Genomic DNA, 18,974 nt, shown 5'->3' with positions numbered 1-18,974 from the left:
TCATTGCAAGGCCAAGAGCTCAGAAAGCAATATATTATAACCAACATGTGTGACTGATTTTCGATAGTTTTGCAATATATTTTGGTTTATTTTGCTTGATTTTTATGATTTTATGCAAATTAGTCCGCTGAATGGAACATTTAAACCACTTTTTTGGCCTAAAAATCAAAGTAATAAATGAAACATGAGACTTTATAAACAGGTATCCTTTTGAAACACACATACAACAGACATCAAACAGACACGCAAACATCATGTGCAAAATTTTAAAAAGCCCAAACAAACACAGCATGCAAACTCATCATTTATAACTAAGGCTGCATAAAAATATTTATTCAGAAAAAAAGTCATCACTTTTGAACAGAATTTTAGCACTACATTTTAAAGAAATATCTTATGGACTTAATGTATCTGATTAACTGAAAATGCTTGTTTAATATACTTTTTAGAAGAACTGCTAAGAGACAGACATTGAAAGACAATATACTGTATAAAAAATTAGCTGTTTTTAATGTGTCTTGTTAAGTAGGCACAATACTGAAACACTGAATAAAAGCATTTTAAATGGGATTAAAAAAAGATAACTCAACCAAATACACCACAAATAACACCACCACAAAACTAAACCAAAAAAAAACCCAATATCCAATCCAAACACAATAACCACACAACATCAAACAAGACATTAAGGATCAAACTCTGCATTCCACCTCCTGCTTCTCCCTCTACCTGTTCCTTGATGTTCTGCAGCTCCTGTAACTCTCTCTGCACCAGCATCTGCTCCTTCTCTCTGTGCAACTTCAGCTCTAACCTTTCCCTTTCCAGCTCTTCTTGCAGGCGCAATTGCCTGAGTTTCTCCAGCTCCACCCGCTCTCTCTCCATCTGCAGAAGCTGCTCCTGCTGGCGGTGCAGTCTCTCTGCCTCAGTTTCACCCTCTTTGTGTATGGCACCTGGTGGAGGGAAAGGAGGAAGACCACCTGGAATTGGTAAGCCAGCAGTAGGGGCAGACAGGACTGCTGGAGGTTGGGTGTAACCATGTGTTTGTGCAGGACCTGAAAGTGGGTAAGCATGTGCAGCAGGGGCAGGCTGTTGTGGCTGCTGAACAGTTGTTACTTGTTTCTGTTGTTGGCTACTCAGGTGTGCCTGGGACAGGTTTATTGGCTGCTGCTGCTGATCAGCTGGTATGACAACTGTTCCTTGCACTGAGGTGACCTCTGCTGATAAAGAGGACACTGTCGCACCTTTGCCAAGGTAAACTGGTTCATCCTGGACCACTGAGCTAGTTGTCATGGGAACACCCACTAGGACCCCTGCAGTTGCTGAGGTTGTTGTGGCAGCAGCACTTATGTCAGTGGCTGATGTTGTTTGGAGAAGGCCTGGTGCTGGATAACGGACTGCAGCTTGTCCAGATAAGGGCATTCTGGGGCTCATTGGTAGCCTGCTAAGACTAGATAGGGGCACTGGTGTCATGTTGGCAGAGAGGTATGGCCTGTAGACTCCTCTTATTAGTGGTCGAAGAACAGAGGCAGGCTGGGTTGTGATGGGAAGTGTAGAAGCAATGGGGGTCTGAATAGTTGAGTAGATCATCCCATCTGAGGATCTAATAGCAGCGGGGTACATGGCTCTTAGACTCGCCTGCCTGGCATTGATAAGATTAGTTAATGCTTGACTGTGAGAGATTGGCTTCCCATCTAATCCAAAGAGAAGGTTTTGCCTAATGCCAAGACCAGCTGCAAGTCTGGAGGCCATGGGCCCAGTACCTCTGCTCAAACTGCCAAACTGCATCAAGTCTGGGTTGCTTCCATAGCGATCCATGGAATTGAGTGCTGCACACATTCGGCTAATCTCCCTTGCAGTTGTGGCACTGTACTGAGCCAAGTTAGCTTCTTGGAAGTTAGCAATGTCACGCGCAGAATAGCCATAATCTGAACTGATGTTGGACAAGGAATTGTATCTTCTGATAGGCAGTGTTTGTGCTGCAATGTCTCCTCCATGCCGTAAATCTGTATAGGAACCATACTGCATCCCCACATATCCTCCATAGCCCTGTTTCATAGCAGTTAGATCCATGGCAAGTTCTCCTGAAGCTTGGAGATGTGGTTCCACTTTAGAATGGTAAGACTGTAACCCAGCTTCAGCAAGGTTTGTATCAGACATCGAAGGCTGGAGCCTACCAGGAAAAGGTAACGTGTAGGCCTTACGCCCATCCATTGGATACTCATGGTACCTTCCAGGTTGTCTTTCTTGGTCAGACTCATAGGTGAGAGGTGGGGCAGATGGAGGCCTTATGCCTTCTTTCTCAGGAGCACCAACACAGGTTCCACCAAATGGAAGTCGATAAACAATATCACAGCAAGCTGGTTGGTTGTCAGGCTTAATTTGGCCTCCTGTCAGATCTACAGCATCCTGTCCTTCTTCTACCTTGACGAGCTGAGTCACAGCCCTGGCTGGGTCTGGCCCCCCATCCATTTGTACAACCATACTATGTGGCGATTTACCCCCTGATATCAAACCAGGAGGACTGGGCTTTCCCTTGAGTTCAACTGGACCAGCGCCATACAGTTCAGGGTTAATGATTGGTGATACAGCACTGACCACAGCTGAAGCAGTGGTTGTCTGACTGACGAGCAAATCTTTTTTCAGTAAAGGTGAGATTGGGCCAGTAAGGTTGTACCTGGCTAAAACAGATGCCTGTTGCTGCTGTTGTTGCATCTGATGGTGGTGTTGCAACTGTTGTTCCAGGAGCTCTTGTTGTTTCTGCAGCTTCTCTTGTTGTTTTTGAAGCTCTCTCTGTTGTATACTGAGGTCTTCCAGTTTGGCATCAATTTTTGGTATTGATGGGTCAGTTGGAGGTGAAACTGGTTTATTCTGGGAGAGACAAACTGCTGAACCCATGCCTTGTCCCAGATCCACTCGGTTTTGATGTGGATCACCATAAACTGTTGGTTGTTTTGGCTGGGTCATGAACATTGAAGCAGCTACGGTGACACTCACAGTGGTTGGTGTGGTGGTTTCCTGTGTGTTCAAGTTCATAATCAGTGGCTGTACAATCGTTGAATGTCTGCTACCCTCTGGTCCACCATGGTATTTTCTGCTTTCTGTGGCTAAGGAGGTGAGATCCATTCCTTGGTCAGTCATAATAATAGGAGCTGGTTTAGTAGCTGTTCTAAGGTCCACAACACTTCCACCATGAATCATATGGCCCTGCTCTACCCTCGAAGTCCCTGGGACTGTAGATATCCTACAGAGGGAGATATTATCCATTGAAACAGACCCTCTGGTGTATATGCTGGCTGTGGTGACCATGCTTGTTCCGACATTTACTTTCTCCACTCTTTGTGTACGATAAAAGCTCCGTGTAGGAGAGTGGTGGTAAGGCGGTGTGTCTGGAGGGCTGCCACATGGAGAGTAAGTATCAAATGTTGATTGGCGGCTAAATCGGGTAGGAGAAGACAGCGGGGAAGTTGCAGTATTGACTGTCGTTGGCCTAGCTGGGCTTGAAGGAGGGGAGTATGGGGCATCCTGAGAGGATTGCTGTCGATAGAGCCTAGGGGAAACTGATCGATGTGATGTTTGGGTTCCCTGAGCCATTACTGGTGAAGTAGGACCAGAGCCTGCTGACTCCATTCTCAATGCTGAACTGAAAGTCTGTGTAGAGAACTCAGCTGTAGCTCTTCTTGAAGGAGAGCGAGTGGGACTCTGCGGTGGTGGTGGTGATGGTGAAAGAGGAGGACTGGTGCTTCTGTAATAAGTAGTATACTTGGGAGAACGGGGCTCAATAATTCTCTCAATAGAAGATGTTGAGCTGTCTCGCACTTGGATCCCCCTGGTCTCCCCTACCCTTCTGGTAATGACTTCTCTTTGACTGTAGGCTTGGGTAATCTCTGCAATCTTGCTGCATACGCTTGAGACTGTAGCTGAAGATGCGGATGTACTACCCATATGCCTGCGACCTATTTCAGACTGAGTGGACGTAACAGTATGGCTTGAACCAGTCTGAGAAATAGTTACTGCATCTCTAGCATAAACACCATATGCTGCAATAGTGGTTGCTGCCACTGTTGGAGTTATTCCATTCTTTCCTGCTTGGGTTTTGAGTCTATCTTTGTGTCCATCCTTTGCAGAATAGTGCTGTGTTACTCTGACATCAGGGATTCGCCCTGCAGTCTCAGCAAAGGACACAGGAGCTGAGATCTGGGTGGGACTGGTACCTGGTGTAAGGAGAGCATTACTTTGCTCTAGTAGCTTAGCAAAGGCTGAGCCTGTATCTAAGAGCTGTTTATCTGGGTAAGAGCTCTCAATTTCAATCTCTACTTGCTCATCTGTGGCCTGTTGCATCTTGGTAATGTTCTGAGATGTTTGTCTAATCTCCTCATAAATATCAGTTTCTGTCTCTGCTGCCTCATTGTCATATCCTGTTTGATCTTGCTCATATTCATACTCATCATCATAACTTTGCCCATTAATGTCCTCCTCATAGTACTGCCCATGTCTTCCATGTTGCTGTTGTTGCTGTTGTTGTTTCTGCTGCTTTTGAAGCATTTCTGCCTTTCTCATCATCTCCTCATAGACCTCCTCAGCACTCTTCAGAGGTTTGGAAGTTGAAGATGGTGCTGTGGTGGTGGTTGCAGTTGTTTTCTCTATCGGGGAATAGAGTGACATGAAGGTTGGCAGATTATACTCACTTCCTGACTTGTAAAGTTTGGACTCATATCCCTCTGCCTCTGAGTCAAGACTTTGAGGCGAATATTCAGAAGCAGAGGAACGATGAAGCTCTTCCATTTCTGCTGCTTGTCTCAGCTCTTCTGTTGGAGACGCATCCTCAATAGGTGACAGATTGCTAGGTGGGGTCTTAGATCTTTCTCTGCGCCTCTGAGCCCTCAGCTCCTCTTTATCTCTCTTGGTCTTTCTTGCTGTACTTCTAATTCTCTGCTGTTCCACTTCTCTCATCTTTTCCTGTTCTCTCAGAAGTTCCTCTTCCTCTCTGAGTTCATCCTCTTCTGAAGAATCTTCAATGGTAGGAAGGAGAGGGCCATGAGAGCGGTGGCGTGCTTTCCTCTGCTGCTTAGCCTCCTCCAGTCTTTGCCTCCTACTGGGGCTACTGTCACTATCTTCCTCCATTGATGAGATGGACGTAGGAGATTGTCCAGAGCCATATGAGGATGAAGTGGGTGGCAGAGTCGAGGAGTAGTCACCACGAGAACGTTCCTCAGGAGATCCTGTCAGACTCTCCATCTCTAGCTCTGGTTCCCGATCAAGGCTTAAGTCGTTTTCATTGCTCAGCTCGATGTCTCGACTGTAGCTATTGGTGTTATTGAGTTCAATTGTTTTGAAGCGCCTCAGACCTCCTTGCGATGCCATCACATCTTCCTCACCCTCTTCTAGTGAGCCTTTATAGACATCAGTAGAGCTCTTAGTCTCCTCCTCAAAACTACTGGAATGGTGCTGAAGGCGTCTCTTTTCTTTCCCTGAGTCAGAGATTATGTGCTTATGGTGGCTTTTCTTGGGTTTCTGGTAGCCATATCCTTCGTCTTCCTCATCTTCATCTTCCTCCATCTCTTCCTCCTCCTCCTCATTGTCTTCATCAGCACTCATCTCCATTATTTGTCTCCTCATGAACTCCTCATCGGTCATCTCTGTGGGCTCAGCTTCCTTTTCTTTCTTTTTCTTCTCCTTCTTCTCCTCTTTCCCTTCCTTTCGCTTACCCTCCCAGTCTCCCCCATCTTCTTCTTCCTCAAGTATATCTTCCAGCTCCTCATCAGAGTCATATGCATCTGGCGGGATTGACAGAGAACGTGGGCGTTGCTTCCCTCTGTCATCCAAATCTCTGTCTCTGTGCTTCCTCCCCCTTCTGTCTGCCTTCTCTTCAGAGAAGCTCTTCTCTAGTAATGGCCTCATGGAGCTTTCCAGCTTGGTGATTTCAGAGGGACTTGGTGGGGAGACCCGGCTGCTGATTCCCCTTTCACTCAGCTTCATCTCTTCTTCCTGGATTAGACCTGTGATTTCACTGTGGGAGCTGGAGATACCATCAGATGAGTAGCCAGTGTCACTGAGACTCTGAGGGCTGCGTGACAAGTCGTGGGTGCTGTTGTTTTTTGTATCCTACAGAGAAAAGAAAAAAGAAAAACAAATGGATTAGACTTGGGGGAGCTAAGGTTTTTAGTTTTAATGATAATTTATATCAATTTTACAATGTGTTGAAACTGGTCAATAATACCAATCTGCATAAAAATTAAGCCCACTTAAAATCACTTTCTGATTTTAGATGCAAAATTCATACTTTTTTAAATTACAAATAAATACGAGTTTTAAAAATGGTATTTCTTATTTAGAAATTTGCAGTAATATATAATAGTCCTATTTGTATGATAGCCATAATATGGTATGGTTTCAGTTTATATTAAAAATATCATTATGATGCTTGAACCTGTACGCCAAAACTGCAGTTTTCAACTTTCATTGTCTTGTAAATAAAAGAAAAAAGAAAAAAATATAAAAAATAAAAATAAAAATTAATGAAACTGATTTCATATCAACTGGATTTCATTCACGAGATCACTAAATCACCATGAAGACATTTTATGTTTTTCCATTAAACTTAGTTTTAAGCCAGTGGGCTGAAATGGAATGCTTTAGTTTAAATCAGTCTAAAAGAGATTTATTTATTACTACATGCTACTCATGTCTTATAATTTAAGGGACACAATGCCTATTAGAATTATTCAGAATCAGAATACTTTCTTCATCCCAGGTTGGAAATATAAATAGAAAAGAGAACATGTACTGAAAACAAGTAAAAACAAATAAAAAGAGACTCAATGGTAAAATAAATATCAGTCATTACATATTTAGAAACTTTACATTCATATAACACAAATAGGTTTGCGCATACTCATTTTGAATCTAAAGAAAAAACAAACAAACAAAAATATATTACTATCAGGTTCACTAGCATTAGCTAACACGTAGCTAACATGTCTAACACTAAATCCTAAATAAAAACAACTTAAATATAACTTAATTTAAATATCTAAATATGTAATAAAAATTGAGAATTGAGTCAAAACACTTGAATTTTACTCTACATCTTTGAATCTGATCTGATTTATTCATTTGTCTCAAGACAAATAACATTATTATGCAATAATCTTAATGTGACTTATAATTGTTAGGTATGTTGAGCCATTGATGGAAAGAGGTTAGTCAAACTATGTTTTTCATGTTTTTTCCTTTTGATGATGAGCTCAAAGTAAGATTGTATAGCTGACTTTAATATCTGAACAAATGAAAACTCATTCATCAATGGCTCTTAATAACAGTCATTTATAATCTCAAAGGAACCAACCTGGTAAATGATTGGGGAGATGGAGAAAAGGATGGAAAACTGGTAAAAATCATGAAAAGCTCTTAAGGTGGTTATAATGCATCTTTACTTTGAGCTCTGTATAATTTAATTACTTAGCAGCTCTTCAGATGATAAAGTCCAGCGCTACCTTAAAAATGACCACAAGAGTGCTACATGAACTAAGGGCTTGGAGATTTTACAGATTCATGACATGCCAATTTTTAGAAGAATTGGAACAGCAAGAAAAGGTTCTTCCTGCTGTCTTTGTTCTTCAATCTCTGTCTCTCCCCAAGGTAATCCAATGCCTTGCTGCCACTTGCAGCCTCAGCATACTGTGAAATGGGAATCAATGACATACTTTCCAAATCAATATGGACGTCCAACACTTGAGGAAAATGGAACCGATTTAGCTTAGAATTACCTATTATTACATCTATGCAACAGTTATTTTGCCATGTAAAGTACCCATATCTGCAAACAAAGTGATTATCATGTCAGTGTTGCAAGTAAATGTATATGTATAAGCACCAGTCTGAATAGAAATATATAGGGACATTTTGTACAAGAACTGAAAACATTAAATAAGCTTTGCATGGGCAGCACAAAAGCCATATTAACCGAGCAAGAGATACAGTACAAAAAATATGACACATCATGGGCACTAGTCACTTTTAGTGACAATATCATCTTAATAGAGTGTGGGAAAATGAGACAAGGCAAGTATCTCATCCCTCTGTAAATAAGTGCAGAGTCAAAACTGATGTATTTTAGTCGTCACTACAATAATAATAATAATAATAATAATAATAATAATGAACATTCCCATTTTAGAAGTGATCAAATATGACTGCAAATAAAATATGTATCATAAATCAGAAGGCTCATTACAAAGCTTTAGCATTTTGACTCCTCTTTAAAAAAAAAAAGAACAAAACAACCATAAGTTGTATTTATGGATCAGAGACCAAATTTAAAAAAAAGATTTCTTTTGAATATTTAAAAACAAGAAACATGTAGCAAAGGATCCAAATTAATAGTGGTAAAATAAGAAGTTCAGATTTACTTATCTGAAGTAAGTAACTGAAACTCAGAAAAAAACATTATATAATGTTTACATTGGAAAAAATAAGTATTGAATGTGTCAACATTTTTCTCAGGAAAAACATTTCTAATGGGGCTATTGACATGAAATTTTCACCAGATGTAGGCAGCAATCCAGGTAATCCGCACATACAACGAAATCAAAACAAATAAGTATTTAAATCAAGTTATGTGTAATAAAGTGGAATTACGGAGGGAATAAGTATTGAATACATAAAGAAAAGAAGCATCACGTGGCTGCATGGAGGCTGGAAGGGCAGACAATTAAAAACTTCTCAAGTCAGTCTGAAGCATACATGTGGTGTAAAACGCAAACACACACACCCACACACACTGAGTTTGTATCCAGAAAGGCTAAAAGTAATCCCAACCCTGACCCTTCTCCCATGACTGTGAATATGGAGAATCAGCTTATAGAAGTTATTAGTTGTTTAGCTGCATTCATGAACAATAGCAATGCAACAAGCATAAAAGCACGGATGTGAGTGACACAGCTGCACAAGATGCTGTAGGCCATCTACAGTAAACCAACATAGTCTCTAGTTAATGTGAAAAACCTTTAGATAACTATACCTAGCAGTTTTTCTGTGCGAAGGACAAGGTCAAAGGAACTTTGGCCTTTTTTAAACTCTAGCTTTAGTGCCACAAAAATGAGCAGCATGGAGAAATCCTCTGCTAAAGCTCTGCAGGTCTGAACCAGAGCGCGAGTTTGATTTAAAAAAACCAAAAAAAAACCAAAAACATAAATGTGAAGCTGGACCATACCTCAAAAGTCAGTTTTTACTTATATGCGACCCAGATCTGTTTTTTTACATTCTTGATTACATGTAAACTGAGTTCAATTTTATAAATATAGTGTCAAATCAGAGCCAAAAGTAGCCTAATGCCCTGTGGAAGTTGCTATTTCTCAGTTTTGCCTGGGGTAAAATAAATAAATGGTCATAACTCAAATGCAGGTCTGCTTTTATTCACTGCAACCTCAGTCCGAACAGTCAAATCAAAATTCATCACTTCCATGGCCTGAGTGTCTTGCTAAGTCTATCCTGGCATGTCTCTCTAATGGCGATACATCCTGAAATTTTGGAGGAAATCAGTTTCAGTGTAGACAGACATGCCTTAAAACCCTCCTGGCTCTAAGTCTGTATCCACATATTTCTGTACAACTGCACGATGACTTTTGCATTTTCTTTGTGTCTTTTTGCATAGTTCACATTTGAATGTGATATTGGACACATTTAAAAAACTCAAAAATCATTTGTGTTCACTTTTTGGTCATTTTCCTTAGTTTAACACATAAATTGGTGACATGCAAAAATCAGACTTACATCATAGTGCCTGGACTTCTTAATGTCCTTGATCGGTGTGATCTGCTCTCCTTTCTTCTGGGAGGGCTTGGTCTCTTTGGAAGTTTGGTTCTCGGGCTCAGTCTTGAGCTTTTCCTCTGATGGTTTTGGCTGTTTCTCGATCTCAGTGGTTGTTACTGGTGTCGTGGATGGTGCTGTAGTCTTGGTCTCAGTTGGCTGTTTGGCAGCTGCGGGTGCAAACGGGCTGCTAACGACACTTCCCGCCTGTGGCTTCTGGCTCTGTGTTTGGGGCTGGCCTGGCTTGGTCCCTTGCTGGGTGGTAGGTTTGTGGAGGGGACTTTGCTGACTGATTGGTGTCTGGTGTCGAGGCGAGCCCGTGGGTTGGTGCTTGGGAGACGGATGAGGAACAGGAAGTGGAGGCTCATCAAGACCTTCTCCAGACATCAGCCGCTGCGTCTGGCAGTTGAGACATAACCACTCTTTTTTCTGAAACAGAGAGAAGACAAAAAGACAAACATGTAATTTGTTTTGTGTGTAATTGTGATACAACCTTAGCCTTACTGCACCAAAGATCGCTTTATGTGGATTAACTAATATTGTTTCACATTCATAACCTGGTTAATATTCTTAACTTTCAACTCAGCATTCACTTAAATAGCAAACTACAGCAACAGCCTCACACACACATACACTCACGTACTGTGTACACTGAAAATCTTATTTCCAGACAGAGCTGTCAGAGGTGTAGCGGCTAAACTGAGCTGATGCACGTTTCTAAAAGGCCAAGTTGCTCTAACAGCTACTCCCTGTTTCATCAGATCAACTCTACTCGATTTCACACACTGTGAGCCTGAGTGGCAAAAAATGAAAGACTTGGTGCACAACAGTGTACTTAATCTACCTCGTAATTTGGTCTTCTTCATTCTGACAAAGCCAAACTAGTAGCATACAAATATATTTCGAAAATTCACAATATCATAAACATTACTCCAGAGACGCAACATTTTATTAGAAACTCATCACCTTTCAAGATAATATGACAAAGAGGTATTTACAAATTTGCTTGCTGCAACAGTTTTTCATTTATCCACCTGGTGAATATTAGTTTGTTATTCCCTTCTTCTTAGTAGTGAAGTACAGTAGTGCAAATGTTGGTATTGTAAGTAAATACAAAAACTGTTTTGTCAATACCAATACAGATGCTGATACTATAAAGGCAGCTTAAATAGGAGAGAGCAGTGTGTCATGATTTATGAGACGAATTATCAACAATTTGTAAATGCTGAACACATTTTAATGACCACTAAATCACTATGATTTTTAATTTCACATTAATTATTTAATAAAACAAAACACCTTTCATCTTATTCTGTGTTTTAAAACTGGAGTTTTTGGAGACCCGAAATGTAAATGTACCTGTCTAAAGCACTTTAGGTCAACTTCTGTTGTTTAAATGCAGTGTTGGGGAGTAACGGAATACATGTACTACCGTTACGTATTTAAAATACAAAATATGAGTAACCGTATTCCATTACAGTTACTGTTTAAAAAGGTGGTATTCTGAATACAGTTACTTTGCTGAAATAAAGGGATTGCACGGCGGTCTTTTCCTGTTTCATATGTCAGGCTATGCTCTCTCTATTTTTGGTAATTCCGTGCCGGTGAAAACCCAAACAAAACACGCATTAAGAGGCTGAAATGCCTGTGTCTCAATCTCACGTCTCATAATGATGTGAAGAAAATTTTTTTTTTAAATTATTTAATATGAAGGCAATAGGCAGAATGTTACAGAAATAGTCCTAAAGAATGTAGCCTCATGGGCAGTGTAGTCCGTGCTGCAGGGAGAATAGACTGCCATACCCGTTATGTGTCTGTGTGAGTCTATCAACTGCAAAGGATTTTATCTGCCTCTTTAGCTTCTACATAAATAAAATGTACTCATGTAGCACTTTTTATAGACAGAAGAATCACAATGTGTCAGGGGCTGGGTCTGTGACGTTTTGAGGCTATTTTGTATTTTAGATTTTCTTATGTTAAGTTTGTGATAATAGGTTCTTGTGTTATTAATAGTTAGGATTTAGTTAAGTTTTATTCTGGTTTTTGTTTCATCTTTGTCTCCTTGTTTATGTGTCATGTTTCCTGTCCAGTGTGTCACGTGTTTCATGTCTGTGTTGTGTCCACATTGTCAAGCTCGTGTGTCATGTCTACATCTCTCCATGTTTCCTGTTTTATTGTGAAGAGTCCAGTGTTAGAGTCTAGTTAAGTCTCCTTCTGTTCTTCGTCGGGTCGCCTGTTTATCTTCATGTCATGTCTCGTCAGTCCACAGAGTTTTTGCTACTACTCAGGTTCAGGTTCATGTTCATGTTCAGACTTTTTTCACATTTATGTTTGCATGTTCCTCTTCAGTTCCATGTTCATGCCTTATGTCTTTTTTTTCATAGTTTAGTTTTCCCAGTTTAGTTTTTAGTTTAGATCTTGCCCCTATTCGCCTTGCCTTGTTTTGTCTTCACGTTTTTTCAGTCAAATAAACGACTAGCTTTTTTTTAAACCTTAGTTTGTTTCTCCCGTGTCTGCTATTGTGTCTGTTCCATAAATACACCGGCGTGCTTCATAGTGTAACAGAAGAAACAAACGTATAACATCAGATCAATATGAAACACAATAGAATGCAACATACAACACAAAGAAGTAGCACTAAGTGGTGTTGTAGTGTCGTGCGGCCTATTGCTAACTGCTCCAATTAGCTAGTTGCTAATGGTGAATTCTACCCCATGAGCATTCAGAGGGTTTTTTCTTAGAGTTCAAGATAAAATTAACAGTCATCAGTGGCAAGAAATGATGAGAGTGACTAAAAACAATAAATTATCTACCTGTACAACACATAAATGAGGTGTAACACATTATAAAGTGTTTTGTCCTATGCTAACACTGACTAATAGAGTTAGCAGCACAGCAATACTACAGGAGTGAGGTCTAAGGCATAAAACTGAGAAGAGGGTTAGTTTTAAATTTACAGTTGCATTTCAACATAATATATAATACTTATGCATTATGTATTTTTGATGATCTCTCCAGTATCTAGCTCACCACCCACCAACGCCACCAGCACCTTCTGTTTATTCTGTGCCAGTGTGTCTGTTTCTGTCCATGACAGCTAATGGAGTTTGGGGCTGAAGAGCAGCTGTATTACTCATGTAATGAATAATTGACAGAAGCAGTTGTTCCTCTTCAACACTTATCTATCATCTCTATTCTTATTCACCTCCATCGAGTCCTTTCTCTTTGTCTACACCAAACTCACCAAATCTCTTTCTACTGAAATTCCATTCTCTGGCTCATTCTGCCTTTAATAGCTCTCTCCCGCTCTCAAGCCTCCTGTATTTGCTCCATCCCCTGTCTTTTTCTGAATCCTTTTGGGAGTTTATCTGCGATTAGATGTCACACAAAAGACTCCATCTCCCTTAGATTTCACAGTGACAGTGCTGCTTTGGGCCGAGCAGTGAGCACTATAATTGGCACAGGATTCACAACATTAATAAATATAGTAATATAAGCTGATCCGACAGTTTTGAAAATGCTAGCCTCCAGTTATCATGACCAGCTAATTACAGTAAGAAAAACAATTAAATGGTAGAGGAACTAGAAGCTGAACAGACAACAGGTTACATCCAAGTGTTTGTTTTTCTTTTTTCTTTTTAATCATTTATCTTTTGCCATTTGTCACCAAAACTTCTTTTACAATATAAAATTCACAGAAAAACTCACATTTCAACATTTAATTTGAAATGACTGAATAATGCAGCTTAGGATACGTGAAATCTTAATATTAAAAAAATTTGGATCAGTCATTTAAAAATGAGGGGGAAAAAAGATCAAAAAAGTATGTGCGCTCAATGAAACCTAAAATTTAAATTCATTTGAATATCCTATTCCCACCAACATGGCTTCTGCATAAAAAAAAAGAAACAGATTATCAGAAGATGGAAAATCTTTTTGCGCATTAGGGACTCATAGCATTACAGAAAGAAAATATTTTGAGACGCTGTCACTGGCATATCTTAAATGCCTTCAGCAATTATAACTGAACAAAGTAGCTGATGAGGAAGTTATCTTCTGATTGGCTGCCTCGATGCTAACTGTAACTGAAAATGAGTTTATATCCCAGTGATTATACAGGAGATGTATCACTGTCAAATCTTTAAGCTCAACATAAATGAAGCTTAATTGGGGTTCAGGTTTAAACTCCTGAAGAATACATTCTGAATACAGTACAGTACACCAAATGAATGTAAGCCGATGTAATGCCCTCTGACATGATGGAAACACAACTCTGTGTGTGTACATCCCCTGAAGCACCACATTGTACTGTAGGTTCTGAAATGGTTGAATCATTTTTCAACCCTAAAGTGAACTCATTCCCTCCTTTTCTCAGAGAGAGTATATTCAAGATGACATTACAGGGAAGTTTGTGTGTGTGTGTTTTCCCAGTGGTGCCCACTTAGCCTATATAGCACAAACAATCTGGCCTTTTCTACTCCTGTCAATAACACTCACTAAAATGCTCCATCAGTGCTAATTCATGCCGCAGAGCACTGCTGTTTTCTTTTCATGTGTCATTCTGCAGCACATTCTGAATCTTCTCTTTCAGAATGTCTGTCCTTTTACAGCATGTTGAGCATAGCTGGATTTGTTTTTGTCCTATACCTTCCAGCTCTCGTCTTTTTTTTTTCTTGTCTACCTTTCTGCTCTTTTTCAGTCCATTTCCTGCTATTTTCAGTTACTCCATCTATTTCGCACTTAATAATAGGGAAAGAAATGGATTTGCCTTTTATTCATACCCACCTGTCACAAGCAGCATTTCCCTGCCACTGGATTTTATTCGCAGAAAATCTGTAGCAGTAACTTACTATTGCTTTTACTTTGTCTTATCCAAATAGAGGTCTAGCAATTGCACCTTCATGATGGAGAGTAACAGTACTGTCCAAAACTCTCAGGCTTACACTCATTTCTAAATAGGTGCAGCTATTTATTGAAACATACATTTAAAGTAAGACTTGGCGTAATTCAAACGAGCTTGTAACTCAATATTTGGTATGATCGCCTTCATTCTTCCAACACAGCCTGAATTCTTTTAGGCAACTTCTTTGTCATTTCTTTAAGTAGTCTTCAGTTCTCAGGCTTCTTGAAGGACATTCAAAGCTCTTCTTCGGATGCCTTTTATTCTGTTCGCTGTCAAGATGCTCCCACACCGCTTTAATAACACTGAAATTTGGATCTCCATGAAACCTGTTGATACCGATTTTCAGTCCAGTTCTTGTTTCCCTTCTATAAAAATGTCATCTTGACAGCCATCCTTCCATTCAGTCTGTTGGGTTTGGTGCTAGTTTTTATGCTTGAACAAGTCATAGGTCAGTGTTAAGCGGCTTCACAAACAAAGCACCATTCTTCTGGCTCTCTTCCACAGTGTGTCTTTGTCCTTTCTTCCTCCCCTCACCCCCAGGCGATCACGGCAGATGGCCGCCCCTCCCTGATCCTTGTTCTTCCGAAGGTTTCTTCCTGTTAAAAGGGAGTTTTTCCTTCCTACTGTCTTGCTCAAAGAGAGTAATTCGACTGCAGGAATTTTCTCTGTAATCTTTTACAGGCTTCAACTTATAATCCTTAAAGTGACTGCTATTGTAACTTGGCTCTGTATATATAAAATTGATTTGAAAATTGGAAAAAAAAGGACAGGTACAAGGACTGGACTGAAAATGAGTAAAAGAGCAGCCTATGTCCAAAGAAAAACTTTGAAAGACATTCAAGAAAAGCTGGAGAAATATTATCCAAAGGCACTTTAAAAATGACAAGAATGTCTGTTTCCTTGGAAGAAAAAAATTTAAAAAATGAGATGTGGGTCAAGATTTTTGCACAGGACTGTATTTATCTCTGACTCTGGCCAAAGCTGCATCATCTATCGGCATGATTTTCTGTCGCTCCTTTCTCCACTACATAGTACTGCTACTATATGTCTGTGTGGACTATTACATTTACATGGCTGGTTCAACACTTACATCACCACGGACTGCCATTTGGCTTTTTCTACCTTTAAAACCCGGAGAGCAGCCAAATGGCTTTTAGCTAAGCTTTAGCTTCAGCCAAGTGGAAGCTAAATTGGCTAGTCATTCATATGTAAATTAGGTTGTTAGCTGGGAATTCTGGAGGGAGGGGAGTGGGGGTGTGTGGATGAGGGGGTGGGGGAGCTGCTAAAAGCTGTGAACTTCCTTTTGTGTTACATCTTGATGCATTCTCAATCATCCAGGGAAATAAATCTCCAAAAGTCACCAACTTGGAGTGTTTCAGTTTGCCGTCTTAGGGAGAAATCAACACACATGGGTGTAGGTCCTTTGTTGCTGAGATTTATTGATAAAAACAGTACAAAAAACCAACCATTTGTACACATATTTACAAATAATAATAAAAAGTGAGTGAGTACATTTCAACATTATACCAGTGGTCTGATTGATGCCACAATGGAGCAAATCGAGCAAAGACTGATAAGTTCGCTGCAATTTCCAGTGTGTGGGGATCATTGGTCACCAACTGCATCACGTGCTACAACCCTGGTCTACATATCACCGTTGATGAACAGCTTTTCCCATCAAAGACTCGGTGCTGTTTCCTGCAGTATATTGCAAGTAAACCTGACAAGTTTGGGATCAAGTTTTGGGTGGCTTGCGACCTAAAATCCAAGTACATTTGCAATGTCTTCCCATATCTTGGCAAGGACCCCAATCGTCCCACTGGGGAGAGACTTTCTGAAAATGTAGTAATGAGGCTGATGGAACCATTCCTAGACAAGGGCAGAAATGTTACCACGGACAATTTTTTCACATCGCTTTCACTTGCGCAAAAACTTCTTAGACTGAAAACCACCATCCTCGGCACAGTCAACAAGATTCGCAGGGAAATTCCTCAATCCACTAGTGGATTGGCTAGTCATTCATATGTAAATGTGGTGGAGCTTGCAAGAGAGTTGGCTCACTCTCATGTAGCTGAGAAGAAGGCAAGAAAAGAACAGTTGCTTCGGACACAACCCTCCACACCTAGCCCTGGAAAAAGAGCCATGTGTCAGGTCAAACACAAATGCAAGAACAATCATGCCACTGTGCGATGTGTTCACTGCTACAGATACACATGTGGTAAATGCAGACTACAGATACCATGGCAGTGCCAGGATTGTGAGTGATTGCTGAAAATGTTGAAATGTACTCACTCACTTTTTATTATTATTTGTAAATATGTGTACAAATGGTTGGTTTTTTGTACTGTTTTTATCAATAAATCTCAGCAACAAAGGACCTACACCCATGTGTGTTGATTTCTCCCTAAGATGGCAAACTGAAACACTCCAAGTTGGTGACTTTTGGAGATTTATTTCCCTGGATGATTGAGAATGCATCAAGATGAAACACAAAAGGAAGTTCACAGCTTTTAGCAGCTCCCCCACCCCCTCATCCACACACCCCCACTCCCCTCCCTCCAGAATTCCCAGCTAACAACCTAATTTACATATGAATGACTAGCCAATTTAGCTTCCACTTGGCTGAAGCTAAAGCCTAGCTAAAAGCCTACCAGCCATTTGGCTGGTGGTGGGTTTTAAAGGTAGAAAGGTAGAAGCCTGGGACTCCTAGTGTTGCAAGGCTAGTCTTGCTATTCATAACCAAACTTTGCATATATTGTAAAATGATGAGTTACGAAAAATTGCCACATCTTTTATTCCACAGCTACAAAATATGACTAAAGGCATTTGATGAATTCTGTTATGAGCTGTGATTTAATATAATACACTGGTTACACTAGCAACACTCTTACTGGTCCCGAAATTCAGTTTGTACAGAAGACATCGATGTCAAATATCTCTATATCTACCGAGTGCGATTAGTTTATTGTTACAAAGACATCCCAACCTTCAGAAGCACTTCTGTCAGTTTCTTAGTCAGTTTCATGATTTTCTTTTTCCTGTTTTACTTCTCCCACATTTGCACCTGAAGTTTCTATTTTTTTCTTTTCACCACACAGTCATTAAACTTGTATCTTCTCCTTCCTCTCTCCTCTCTGCCTGTCACCCTCTGTCTCTGCTTCTCTCCCTCCAACAGAGCAAGGGCTATTTTTACCCAGAATGCCATTGTTCTGCTCGAGCGCACACTTCCTTAGCACAGGCTTCCGCTTTAGGCAGCACTCTACTGCGGCACACATACACTCATATCCTCACAGAAGCACAAATGCACGCATGTAGACACGCAGCTCACATCAATGCAAAATGGAGGAGGCCTCTGTAGCTGAAGGCTTACCAGAAAGAGAGAGGGATGACAAGCAGAAGGAGGAAGAAAAGGAAAAGAAGGGAAGCAGAGAAGCTCATAGGGCTGGAGGGGTGAGGAAAACGGGAGAGTGACACAACGTGTGCACATATACTGTAATTCAGCTCAGCCTTTAGTCATGTGGTTCCCTGCTGAGTCTGATGCAACTGGCTTCAGTTTGTGGCAGAGGAGTACAACAATGTGTTTGGGTGTTTCCGCCCCATCAAATCCCTCATCACCCCCAAAAATAAAGAGATAAAAAGATTAAAGAGATCAAATAAATAAAAAAAATCACAATTACATGAAGATGGTCGAAATGAAAGTCCAATTTTGGAATAAGAACAAGATTAAAAAGAGCTTTTTTGCAAAGTTGGATCACTCCCATCACACCATAGATGCCACTGCTATGTCTGGCTTGGTCTCATATTTGTGGACAGTCAGCTGACCAGTGATGCTATATATTCCATACTCATCATGACATAGGAAGAGCATAGTACTTCATCCAAATACATGAGCCACATGATGTATCCACCTCTTCTTCATGAACATCATCTTGAAGTACTCACTGTTCAATAAGGGAGTATGCTGAAGCAACACAGCTTAACCTCAGGTCGGACTCTCCGATGAGCAGCAGAGACAGGTTATGATTGACAGCTGACTGGACCTTTCAGTTGACTTGCAAAGTAGCGTCAGAACCTGCTGAGCTATGGAAGTACTTCCTTGCTCACTTTATCCTTACAAATCAAACACAACATAACTCAGCTATCAACGCTCTATTTTCTTTGAGAATAAAAACATCTTAAATTCTACCCCCCACCTGTTTTTTGGACCTAATTTTTGTACACACCAAGTAAGACTGGGCGATATATTGCGTTTTTAAATATATCG

General features: G+C 40.4%; 1 protein-coding gene across 7 annotated transcripts in view; it reads right to left on the bottom strand.

The window, feature by feature from the left end:
* bsna (bassoon presynaptic cytomatrix protein a) overlaps positions 1-18,974 on the bottom strand; it is a 127,092-nt gene that overhangs the window by 30,457 nt on the left and 77,661 nt on the right. For 6 of the 7 annotated variants that reach the window (XM_086277168.1, XM_086277164.1, XM_086277169.1 and 3 more), the window contains exons 3-4: positions 9,772-10,236; positions 730-6,102 (exon numbers count right to left, since the gene is read on the bottom strand). In XM_086277168.1, coding sequence (XP_086133294.1) covers positions 730-6,102; positions 9,772-10,236 — 5,838 coding nt within the window. The remainder of the gene's footprint in view (positions 1-729; positions 6,103-9,771; positions 10,237-18,974) is intronic. The other variant, XM_086277166.1, reaches the window with a different exon arrangement.

This window comes from Aulonocara sp. 'chitande type north' Nkhata Bay, linkage group LG20 (genome assembly GCF_057382095.1).
Source record: "Aulonocara sp. 'chitande type north' Nkhata Bay isolate Kocher_YH1m ecotype deep benthic linkage group LG20, A_spYH_male_GT1.1, whole genome shotgun sequence".
Classification (NCBI taxonomy): domain Eukaryota; kingdom Metazoa; phylum Chordata; class Actinopteri; order Cichliformes; family Cichlidae; genus Aulonocara; species Aulonocara sp. 'chitande type north' Nkhata Bay.
The sequence above is the reverse complement of the archived record's forward strand: the minus strand, read 5'-3'. Positions and strand labels throughout refer to the sequence as shown.